The sequence below is a fragment of the Osmia lignaria genome, chromosome 15, assembly GCF_051020975.1.
Source record: "Osmia lignaria lignaria isolate PbOS001 chromosome 15, iyOsmLign1, whole genome shotgun sequence".
NCBI lineage: Eukaryota > Metazoa > Arthropoda > Insecta > Hymenoptera > Megachilidae > Osmia > Osmia lignaria.
In genome coordinates this window covers 4,200,049-4,211,307 of record NC_135046.1, presented here as the reverse complement: position 1 = coordinate 4,211,307, position 11,259 = coordinate 4,200,049, and the positions used below count along the sequence as shown (strand labels likewise).

Below are 11,259 nucleotides of genomic sequence, written 5' to 3'. Positions count from 1 at the left end.
TTTCGATTCGCTATGCTCCCGTCCTACTGCCTGATTTTCAACGCTACGGTATCAGCGACCAATCAACATGCAAGTTTAAACTTGCATTTTTTAATATAAAATCTAGGATAAATGCATTAATCCAGATTAAAAATTGATAATATAACTGTTGAATTAATAAGAAAAATGTATATTAGTAAAGAAAAGGGAACGTTAATCATTTTAACAAAAGTAAATATAATAGACGTAAGCATTTCAACAAATCTATGGTAACGGCGATACAGCCCTGCCAGCTGTCAGCCATCGATTGTAAGAACTTTTGCTGCCTTACAAAGCAGCGTTACGTACAAAAACAGTATTTTTCGTTTCCCGCAGGAAGTCAAAATAATTTACTCACACTTCATACATATTTGACCAAGAATGGACAGTAATATACGGTACAATATGGTATGTTTCGAAAACGATGCAGAGCATGATAAATATGTTTTATGCGCGATGTTTTAAAAGCAATACTGAACAGTTCATTATCTGTCTTCAACTGCCAAAATGTCTTTCATTAAGTGAATACATTTGATATATTTTAAACAATATTGTTATATACTGTACTATGAACTGTGCATGACTATCGACACATACAAGTCGATAAAAACATTGTCATTAGTAATAGTCATTTGTTTCTTACAGGAAATTTAATATTCAAACTTGATTAATATATAAGCAGTCTTTACTTTTTTATATTTTTTTAATTTTCTTAATAATAAAGACTAATTAAGCAAAGTATATTTTAATTGTAACAAAAGTATAAGATATCTTCATATAATTCAAATTTCTAGTCAATGATAAATATTAGAGATGAGTAATAATGATTCAATTTTAGCCTTCACAAATGAACAGTGATTCAAATGGAGAACCATCATCTCAGAATGAAATATCGGCATTAACTGTAGCAGTACCAGTTGCAAGAACTGATGGGATTAATCATTCAGGAAGCATTGCTGCAGCTCAGACTTCACTTGAAAGTCGAATGGTATGATAAAAATTGTTGTACATTTTGAAGTTTTTAACATTAACAGAAGTGTAATTATAGGCTGATGGAGAAGAAATACCACCTCCAAAGGCAGACTTTTCAGCTCCTCCACCTTATGAAGTAGCTACAAAATTACCTAGTTATGAAGAAGTTCAACGTGAAAAAACATTACAAGGAGAACCCTATCCTCAAATACACATGGTGATTTGACATACTTGTATCTATAGGATATCATAGGATAATGTTTAATAACAATGCAATTATCATAGAAAATTAATATTACATAATAAAATAATGTTTTTGTAGCCTGGCAATATCAGAACACCACAACAACCTTTGACCATTCTGGCTATTGATACTGAAGCTGCAGAAGGAGATCCAGAAAGTGGTTTACTTGGTACTGATTTCATGTTCTTTACTGCATTTTTGGGTAAGTTAACTTATGTATTTAATTGTTTTGCATAATGTCTTGTATAATAAAACATTTGTCTGTTACAGTTGCATTTCTATTTAATTGGATTGGATTTTTGTTGTTGATGTGCTTCTGTCACACAATTGCATCTCGATATGGGGCATTATCCGGTTTTGGCTTATCTTTGACAAAATGGACATTGATTGTTAAACATTCCACTGATCTTGCATCACGCGAAAATTCATGGCTGTGGTGGTTGATAATGGGATTTGGTTTGTATTTTATCGTCTGTTGTTTTGCATATTCAATATTGCTACTTATATTAAGATATGATGTGTTTGTATTTCAGGTGTTTTAATTTGTGCACGAGCAATTGTTCAATATTTGAACATTAAACGCGGATGGAGATTATTACCTGGAAGTGCTCAGGAACGTTTACTCTTTTTTTATTAAGCTATTAAATCTGCACCTTTATCTAACTTGGCTTTAGAACAAACAGCATTTCTATTTGGGGTTGTATTTGTATAATATATAATCTACACCCTCTGAAAATATTACTTTATATTGGCTACATATTACTCTATTATTAGAAGAGAAGTTATTAAAACTATCGAGACTATTTGCCAAATTTGCTTATTATCGCGAAAAACGTGGCAGATTAAAAAACAGAATAAGATAACTTTTGCACATAACAGTTTTATGTGTTATTATCACATAGATGAAATAAAATTTTTATTGCTCAAATAATATGAACAATACTTTAATGTGAAATATCATTTATGCATTTGTTCATCTAAACATGAATTGCTTGATATGTGACATATGTAAGTTTATTACTTATAAAATTGGTGTTGCGAATACAAAAATTTATTAAAAATTAATCATGTAATCACTGTCCTAAAACAGATAATGAACTATGAAAGTTCTTATAGTGATATTGTGTAATACATTCTAGTGTTAGATAAGCTTTTAGAATTTTGATTATATACGATCTGTGTACTGATCATCTGAATTGCTTATTTGTATATTACTATGATTTATAGAGGAAATTCTTACTGAATTTAAAAATAGAAATTAATCATATAAAATATATGTATGTATGTGTGTGCATATATGTATATATATACACATACATAAATGTATAGAAACATTATTACAAAACTGTACGCATTATATGTTACACTGTCAAAAAACATCATTGTTATATACTTATTACAACAATATAAAAAGTTAATCTATGTCTCATATTTTTTATCCGTAACGAAGTAAATACATTGATTTTAACGTTATTTGTTCATTTGTTACTTTTATCATGTTCATAAAAATTACTTAGAAAGTTAAAGATATATAAATTAAAAGTTTTAAAAAATAAATTTAATAATTTTTATCTATATATAAAATATCATTAAACATGCAGTTTAGCAGGTCCCATGGTGTAATGGTTAGCACTCTGGACTCTGAATCCAGCGATCCGAGTTCAAATCTCGGTGGGACCTTTGTGTGTTTTTTTTTTATTGTTACAGGTCAAAATTAAACACCTTTTGCTAACAGATTACGTAATGTTTTCAGCTCATTTTGTAATAAAAAATTTGTTAAATACGTTGTTTAGAATTGTGATAAATAAATATGTTGAAAATTTATAAATTGAAGTGATGTGGTCGTGAGATGGCAGCATTATTTATATATATAGTATAACAGAGTGGTTAAGACAAAATTTAAAAATAATTTTTTTATATATGGATATATATTAAATAAAATATGGAAGATTCGTCAAAGGATACGGCCGATAGTTTACAAAATAATCCTATTATTTTTCTGGATATAGCAATTGAATCAGAAAAAGGTAATACATAAGTGTTGCAAGCATAAAAGCATATGACTCAACTTTTAACAGTGTTGTGTATTACTGTTCCTTTAAATTTCCTTTCATTAGAATATTAAAAATAATTTATATGGTACTGTAATACAGTTGGAAGAATTGTGATAGAACTTTTTAAAGATGTTGTACCTCGAACATCAGAGAATTTTCGTGCATTATGTACTGGAGAAAAAGGCATTGGAATCAATGGTAAAAAGTTACATTACAAAGGATCAATATTCCATAAAGGTATAATGAAGAACATTAATATTCCATATGTAGAAAATTATATACTTAATAACTAAAGTACACTGTATGGTTTAGTGTTACCACAGTTTATGATCCAAGGTGGAGATATAATAAATTTTGATGGAACAAGTGGAGAAAGTATATACGGTGCTCAGTTTGAGGATGAAAATTTTAAACTTTGTCACTCTTCAGGAGGACTCCTTAGCATGGTTAATGAAGGTTATCCAAACAGCAACAGTTCTCAGTTTATTATTACCATTTCAGCTAGCACTCATTTAGATGGAACCAATGTAGTATTTGGAAAAGTTTTGAAAGGAATGGGTGTAATATTAGAGATTTCTCAAGTTGAAACAATGAAAGATGCACCAGTTCGGGTACATATACAATTTACATTTATTTTCATTGTAAATATTGTTTATTAATAGATATTTAAATAATTTGGTCATAGAAAGTACATATAATGGATTGTGGTGAATTAAAACAAGGTCAGGACTGGGGACTAAATGAGAGTGACGGAACAGAAGATATTTTTACTCCATGGCCTGAAGATTGGGATTATTGTGCAGATATTAAAGGACTTGATGTAAATATTCATTTATAGAAATATATTTTTCTGTAAGAGTCAGTTTTCTAATGGATATTTATGATCATTTATAGTACAAGTATATGATACAGGTTATTATGAAGATAAAAGATTCGGGAAATCATTATTTTTTACAAAAACATTATGTAGATGCAGGCAGGAAATATAAGAAAGCATTACGCTACTACAAGTGGATGATGAGGGCTGTAGATGTGCCAGATCCTTCTGATCAGCTAATAGTGAATGTTAAAGTGACACTACTGCTTAATCTTGCTGCTGTTAAATTGAAAGAAAAAAACCATCGTGATGTTCTAAAATTGTGTACAGAGGTAAAATTTCATTACACATTCTACAAAAGGAGATTGGACTGATATTTAATAGTATTTTATATTTAGGTCTTACAGATAAATAAGAACAACAGTAAAGCATTATTTCGTAGAAGTCAAGCATATATGGGTTTAAATGAATATGATTTAGGTTTAGCAGATTTAAAACAAGCATTGTTGGAATCTCCTAATAACAAGGATATTTTACAAGAGATGGACAAGGTAAAGAATGTAATGAAAAAATATTTAGCTATTGAAAGAGCTTCTTGTCAAAGAATGTTTAAGTAAAAACAAATAATTTTATAATAAAGTTTGTAAATATAATGAAATTTTATATACATATTTTTTTAATTGAAATTAATATAAATTAAAATCATTTTTACATAAAATAGCGATTATATTTAATAAATACTGTAAGTTATTTACATACTATAATGTATTGCATACTTTTGTAAATATCATTTGGTAAGATTTCTAAAACTGTTTAAAAATCATTTTTTACACGGAAAAAAAGAGCATGAAATTTAAACACATAAATAAATCATATTTTTGTTCATATTTATTTTAATAGCATTCATTTTATTTAAGCATATTTATATTTTCTTGATAATAATTTCCATGTAAGATGCATAAAAGTAAATAAAAACGTAGCATATAACATTGGAATTGTGTGCCGAAAATACTATTCTTAATTTTATTATTTTAAACATATGATCTTAAACATATACTTATTTTATTAAAAGCTAAAAGGAACATATGAAGCATACTTGTATCACATTAAATACTCATTCTATGTAATAAATTTTATCTGTTTCCAATTTTTTTTATATTTAACTACTTTTTATCATATTTCGAAATTGTGTTTCCTAGTATAAAATATTCATGTACTAAGATAAACAGTACATATAGAAGTCAATTACATAAAATTAAAATATTATTATAAACAACTATGTACCGTATCATTTATTTATTGAACACTTATATCAAGTTCTTAACAATTCTGAGCGTCAAAATATCTTATATAATATCGCGATAAAGATGTATCACACAAAATAAATATTACTTTAATGAGAGCTCACATATTCAGATTCTTTCATTGCATTAGTATTCTAAAAGCAACAATTTATAATGATGTAAATACTTTAAATAAAAAAACTTAAAAGGTATACACATATGCAGAAAAGTCACTAAATGCAATTTTTTGTCATAATTGTATTTATCTCTTAATAACATTGTATATTTATGTAACAAGTTTTAGTTAGTATCTACAGTAATTAATGTAGAAGCATAAGCAGTGACTAGATTAAAAATTCTCATAATTAACTATCTTTGGGTCAATGCCAGTTTTCACTGAAGTGTACGCTTTTTAATAAATATAAGAATAAATACATAAAATCAATAATTATCTTTATAATATTATTCAGTACACTTTAAACGAAAATTAAGAAGGAATGCATACACATACTGAAGGTTTTTGTCCTTTTATAAATCACTTCAATCTGAGAATTTACGAGTATTAAAACTCGTAGTGTCAAATGTACAGTTCATCTGTACAGTAATATTTTTCTTACGATCTTTTAAAGAAGGAGCAAAGCTTTTTACGATATACAATGTTACTAATACACATTTTATACATCGATCAAATTTTCCGAAACCAGATATGTGGACGGACAAATTTCTGAATTGCTTCAATAACCACAGTATATAGTAAAACAATGTAATGACATGATTTTTTAAAAAATGTTACCGGTACCTGTTTTTCCGTGATAAATAATGTGAGATGTTTTTGAGTTCTAATGGAAGTATCTAATTTTTCTATCGTGAATCATGTAAAACATGCGACTAAAAGCACTTAAATGTTATTTAAGGCTACCATCTGAATTTATGTACAGAAAATACTTTTAGTTACAAACGTGTTAATTTTACTCGTGAACAGAAACACTATTCACTGGAATTTATATTAATTTTTCATTGTTTCAGTTCTCCTAACTTTGCGCCTTCATTTTTTTTATTATCGTTTTTAGATGTTCTCTCAGATTAATGTTGTTCATTTTCAATTTCTTCTCCACGATTTTCTTTTTCAAGATTTGTGCAACTTTCTGTTGTAATTTCTGTTTCAATTAAATTGTGCAATTCCTTATATAATGTTTCTTCACAAACTTCACCATTTAGAGCAGCATTATCAATTATGTCATATTCATCTTTCGTATCATGTTCTGTAATCTCCTTGAAATCAGGTTCTATAATTTCTTCACAACTTTTGAACATATCAGGATGTTCATTTGAATTCAATAGTTCAGGATTTTCATTCGAATTTAAAATGTCAGTATTAACTTCATCATCTGTCGTATCTGTAGACTGAGAGACTTTTTTTAACACACTGTCAATCAAATTAGATGCAAAACTTTTATTTTCATTTCCTTCATGAATAGTCTGATGAATTGGTAAAGTCTGCGGTCTATGTGGCCGTGCGTACGGAAATGTGTTTTCTTCGCCTGCTGGGGTATGAACAGCAGATATCTCAGTTTGAGTCGCGACACCGTTATCGACTAGATTTGGTTTAGATTGCATACTTGACATGCATCGTTTTATTTCTGACATAGAATCTTGTAATTGTTGCACCTAAACGCGTATCAGTTTCTTAAGGACTACTCAGTATATTAAGATTGTTAGGTTAGAGAAACATAAATGATATTTTACCTGAGTATGCAACAAATTACATGTTTGCGCTAAATTAGTTACAACATCTACGTTTTGTGCAATGTTTTCATTATCATTGCCTGCAGAATCTCGATTAGCAGCAGGCTGAAGACTAACAACTTTTTTCCATAATGCGTTAATTGCTTGCATTTGCAATAATTGTAGTTTATGTTCACTTTCTAAAGCAGTTCTAGTAGCTTCCATGTCAGTAGACAATTTCCTAGAAGAATAAATGTTGAAGCATACTACAAACAAAAAATACACTATTCTTATTTTATAACAATATAGAAACATACTGAATATATTTATTTGTTCTTATCATTTCAATAGTTTTCAGTATATTGGTTGCTTTTTTATTGAGATTTCTAGTATGATATCCTCTCCACATTCTTTGAATGCATATTGCTGCTTTCTCTGCTTCATCTTGATCTATTTTGGAAATAAAAAATTGTTATTTTTGAGAAAATAACTTCATCTATTTAAAGAAATTCTTACCTTTGTTACTATCTTCTTGTCTTCTTTGAATCGCTCTATGTCGAATACCGTCTAATTTTGCTTGACACATTTCACTATCTTCATCACTGCTCTGAGTAGCATTATCTGCATCTACATCTCCACTTTTTTTTACCATACTACTCTTTATTCTGTCATTTGCACTTTTTGGCCTTTGTATAGTTCTGCCTAAATTCGGTGAATTCTTTGTAGGTCGTTTTGCAGGCAATGTTTTACTTTGAACATAATTATTAATTTTCACGCTATGGGGACACTTAATACTACTACTTGTGATAATGGGTTTAGCAATATTTGGTTTTCCGATACTGCAGTTTGTTGCAGAATTACTTTTTACAAGTGCATTTGCTTTCACAGCGCTAAGATTCGTTTTTGCCATTGGATTTACTGTATTTATTATAGGAATAACTTTGCCATCTCCATCAGAAGTGGATTTACTAGGCACTGTAACTTGGCAAGGTGATGTTAATTTACTTGGTGGAGTTTTTGCTAGAACACGTGAAAGACCAGAAGGTGGGCGAAAATCTGGACTCATTAGAGATTCTGGAACTGGTACTAATTTCGTTGCGGCTTGAAGGGGGCTAGATGTTTCTGTAAAACGAATTTTTATGGATCCCTTAGAAACGAAATTTAATTATATTTGTGGCTCACCTTCTACATCTTGTGGAACAGAAGCGTTTAATGCTTTATTGTTTAAAGTACCGCTAAGCATATTTGGATCTAAACTCTGAGTCATTAATGACTCATGATCTTCATTTAACAAAGTGTGACATGAAGAAACCATAGCATCAGTGTGACAACTAGATACCATTCTATCTGGAGACCTTATTCTTAATGAATTTCTTGTTGTACCTAATTAAATATCAAAGATTTTATATATTTGTAGTTGATTTCATGTATCATCATGTACTGGATTATACTTATATTTGTTAGGATTAGCCTCACTAGCACAAGCATGCAAATGATATGTGATCAAAGGCTAGAAAACAATACAAGAATTGTGAACTATGTGAAATATATTTCCAAATCGTCAAATGCTAATTTGCTAACCAAATCTTCTAATCAGCATCATTATCATAACACTGCTTGTTTTCATTCTCCAAAGTCATTTGCGCTATAAGCTTAAAAACGCAATTACTTAAAAAACATACTACATACTAGGCACAAGAGGATATAAACATGTGTATTAATCCAAGAAAATTTCTTCGTAATATATCTCCTATGTTACTAAAATAATTTTTATTTTTGAATTCTTCTAAACTATAAATGAAATCGATCTTAGATTTTTACACACGTTTATTACGCAGTTATAGGCCATGTATGATAAATTCTCATTCTGACTTTGGATACCTTTACAAGGTGTATGGCACACACAGTACTTTGCTTCATAAAATTTTGGTGATTGTAAGCATTTATCTTCATAGTATGTCAACATTGGCGCAACTAGAGAAAACACATTACGTCTAAGAAATATAAGATGCATGACGACTGGAAAGTGTACATCACTACTAGTCCACTTGTACAATTATATGAGGAAAATTCGATGTCGTTTATCATACTTGCAGTAATGACCAAAGGTGAAGGATTAATCGAAACTCACTGGTACGTCTAGGAGAACTTGTCCTGTTATGACTAAGTCTACGCCTAGCGGCCGGAGAAGGACTCATTCCGACGCTACTTAAGCTGTGCACACTTCCAGTATCACTTTGTTGATTTAATTGTTGTTGATGATGTTGTGCTTTACTTAAAATCAGCCTAAGCTTCCTGTCAGTTTCATTTTCTAGGGATTCACCAGAAAGAGGGCAGACAGATGCTAAATATTGTGCAAGTAGTGCATGTTCACCGACCCGAAATTGTCTACCGCGTCCCTGAGAATACAACCACTCTGCCTTCAAGCTGAGTGGCCATTATTTTAAATAAATTTTGATTTTTTAAACCAATACAGTTCTATATTACATATATAAATGAAATACCTATAATATTGTCAAAGAAGACCCACCTTTCAATAGGATCAACAGGATAGCCATCAATTGATTTCAAGCTCATACACCAATTGATAACAAAAGGACGATAGTCAAAACCACTATAAGCTATTTGTTAAGAAGCTATAGCTGTAATTCTGCAGTTAGTACTAATATCTTTTTTTTTTATAACTAGCTTTCTAAAAGCACATTTTATTGATAAAAATTAACTCTAAGAATGTGATGACATTAAAAGTAACAATGATTCATCACATATTTTTTGCTATATTGTAAAAGATAGATTTTTAAAATATATTACTAATCTGCCTCTAACATCTAACTGAAGAGATGAACATAAATTATACAATTATGAAAAGGATACATACTGTTAACTGTCATACTAACACACGGATTATTAGCAATTGAAAAATTTACTAAATTTTTTAAATTAGCTAAATGTGACATTTCATTTAAATCAGTAATGTTATTATTAGCTAATGTAAATGTTTCTAGAGATGTGGGTAAATAGCGTTCACATTGTCTCAATGTTATTATGCGATTGTTATGTAAAAAAAGTTCCTAAAACAATAGTTAATATGATTATGATTTAAAACAAAATTATGGTTGCTTGTTAATATACAGATTTGAAATTAAATTATAGATATTACCTTCAAGTTCTGTAGATATGAAATGTCCGAAACATGGCTAATACTATTTTCAGACAAATCCAAATGCTCCAATTTAGTATTTGTGTGTAAATGTTCAATAGACTACAAAACACAAGATTACAAAAAATTAATAGTTCAATTATATCAACATAAAAAACTACATTAACTATACCTTTATATTGTTACCAGCTAGGCACAATGTTTGCAAATTTATCATATTCTTTATACCTTCTATAGTCAATATACCGTTATTTGCTAAATTAAGAGTTACAAGATTATGTAACTTTGATACTCCATACATACGCAACAACTGGTTCCTTACTATTGAGAGCTGAAATAATATATTTATATGTTTTTAAGTAAACATTAATTTGCTGTATTGAAACATGTTAGAATGTTAAAAGAAAACAATGTAAAATAGCAAATATAATATTAATAGAGTATCATAATGTATGCAAGAAAAGATTATAAGCTCTATTATATGAATACAAAATCATTACCTTAGTAATCCTGTGGTAAGAATCAAGATTATCGAGGCGTTGAAGTTCATTATCGTCTATGATCAATGTATTGATACTTGCATCTGACGGACAACGGGAAAGTTTCTTTAGACCTTGACCACTTAAATCGAGTGTGTCGCACACTAAAGATTCTAAATGAATAAAAAATTCCATTGTCATTAATGTTTAATGAAATTCGCGGATGTTTGCGTATAAAATGTGATAGAAAATGTCAAAACTGGCAAGTAAGAGGATCGCAATAAAATTGCTGTTGTTTTTACGTGTATACTAATTACATTACTGTAACAATAAGAAATTAAATTGTATCGGAAACATCTGGAACATTTGTATCAACATATTTTGCTTAGAAATGACATAATATAAATATAAAATTTTCACTAACCCGTTGAAGCCATGATGAACACAACAAACTGGTAGACGCTACGAAGATGTCGTCGTGATCAGGATACATATGTATATTTATAT

At 29.3% G+C, this 11,259-nt stretch overlaps 3 protein-coding genes and 1 non-coding gene across 6 annotated transcripts; 3 read left to right on the top strand and 1 right to left on the bottom strand.

The window, feature by feature from the left end:
* Positions 1–229: 229 nt before the first annotated feature.
* On the top strand, positions 230–2,055 carry Ndfip (Nedd4 family interacting protein). The gene is made up of 6 exons (XM_034340649.2): positions 230–426; positions 857–1,006; positions 1,067–1,207; positions 1,313–1,436; positions 1,505–1,690; positions 1,768–2,055. Exons 1-6 carry the CDS (start codon positions 400–402, stop codon positions 1,869–1,871), a joined length of 732 nt encoding a protein of 243 aa, XP_034196540.1. The 5' UTR covers positions 230–399; the 3' UTR covers positions 1,872–2,055.
* A 787-nt stretch (positions 2,056–2,842) lies between these two features.
* On the top strand, positions 2,843–2,914 carry TRNAQ-CUG (transfer RNA glutamine (anticodon CUG)). Its single transcript has one exon. It is a non-coding gene; the product is annotated as a tRNA-Gln (tRNA).
* Positions 2,867–9,343, top strand: Cyp40 (Cyclophilin 40). Of its 3 annotated transcripts, XM_034314925.2 has the most exons (7): positions 2,868–3,261; positions 3,388–3,525; positions 3,601–3,899; positions 3,974–4,108; positions 4,183–4,437; positions 4,504–4,656; positions 9,210–9,343. In XM_034314925.2, exons 1-7 carry the CDS (start codon positions 3,177–3,179, stop codon positions 9,210–9,212), a joined length of 1,068 nt encoding a protein of 355 aa, XP_034170816.1. In that variant the 5' UTR covers positions 2,868–3,176; the 3' UTR covers positions 9,213–9,343. The 3 variants fall into 3 exon arrangements, with proteins under 3 accessions (XP_034170815.1, XP_034170816.1, XP_034170813.1); XM_034314924.2 differs by lacking the exon at positions 9,210–9,343 and having other exon boundaries at positions 2,867–3,261; positions 4,201–4,437; positions 4,504–4,955; XM_034314922.2 differs by lacking the exon at positions 9,210–9,343 and having other exon boundaries at positions 4,504–4,951.
* Positions 5,940–11,256, bottom strand: Cep97 (centrosomal protein 97kDa). The gene is made up of 12 exons (XM_034314921.2): positions 11,177–11,256; positions 10,774–10,925; positions 10,446–10,604; positions 10,274–10,375; positions 9,988–10,184; positions 9,644–9,727; positions 9,245–9,540; positions 8,296–8,496; positions 7,630–8,235; positions 7,431–7,563; positions 7,135–7,354; positions 5,940–7,056 (listed from the first exon to the last, which is right to left on the bottom strand). The coding sequence occupies exons 1-12, from the start codon at positions 11,187–11,189 to the stop codon at positions 6,472–6,474; spliced, it is 2,748 nt and encodes a 915-aa protein (XP_034170812.1). The 5' UTR covers positions 11,190–11,256; the 3' UTR covers positions 5,940–6,471.
* Between the last annotated feature and the right edge of the window lie 3 nt (positions 11,257–11,259).

Coding starts and splice junctions, on each gene's coding strand:
- Cyp40 (XM_034314922.2), top strand. CDS start 3,177: ATGGAAGATTCGTCAAAGGATACGGCCGATAGTTTACAAAATAATCCT. Junction 3,262..3,387: donor AGCAATTGAATCAGAAAAAG/GTAATACATAAG, acceptor ACTGTAATACAG/TTGGAAGAATTGTGATAGAA. Junction 4,109..4,182: donor CAGATATTAAAGGACTTGAT/GTAAATATTCAT, acceptor GATCATTTATAG/TACAAGTATATGATACAGGT.
- Cep97 (XM_034314921.2), bottom strand. Junction 8,497..9,244: donor AAGTTCTCCTAGACGTACCA/GTGAGTTTCGAT, acceptor ATATTTAATTAG/GTACAACAAGAAATTCATTA. Junction 7,355..7,430: donor AGAACAAATAAATATATTCA/GTATGTTTCTAT, acceptor TTATTCTTCTAG/GAAATTGTCTACTGACATGG.
- Ndfip (XM_034340649.2), top strand. CDS start 400: ATGGACAGTAATATACGGTACAATATG. Junction 1,208..1,312: donor CCTATCCTCAAATACACATG/GTGATTTGACAT, acceptor ATGTTTTTGTAG/CCTGGCAATATCAGAACACC. Junction 1,691..1,767: donor GTGGTTGATAATGGGATTTG/GTTTGTATTTTA, acceptor TTTGTATTTCAG/GTGTTTTAATTTGTGCACGA.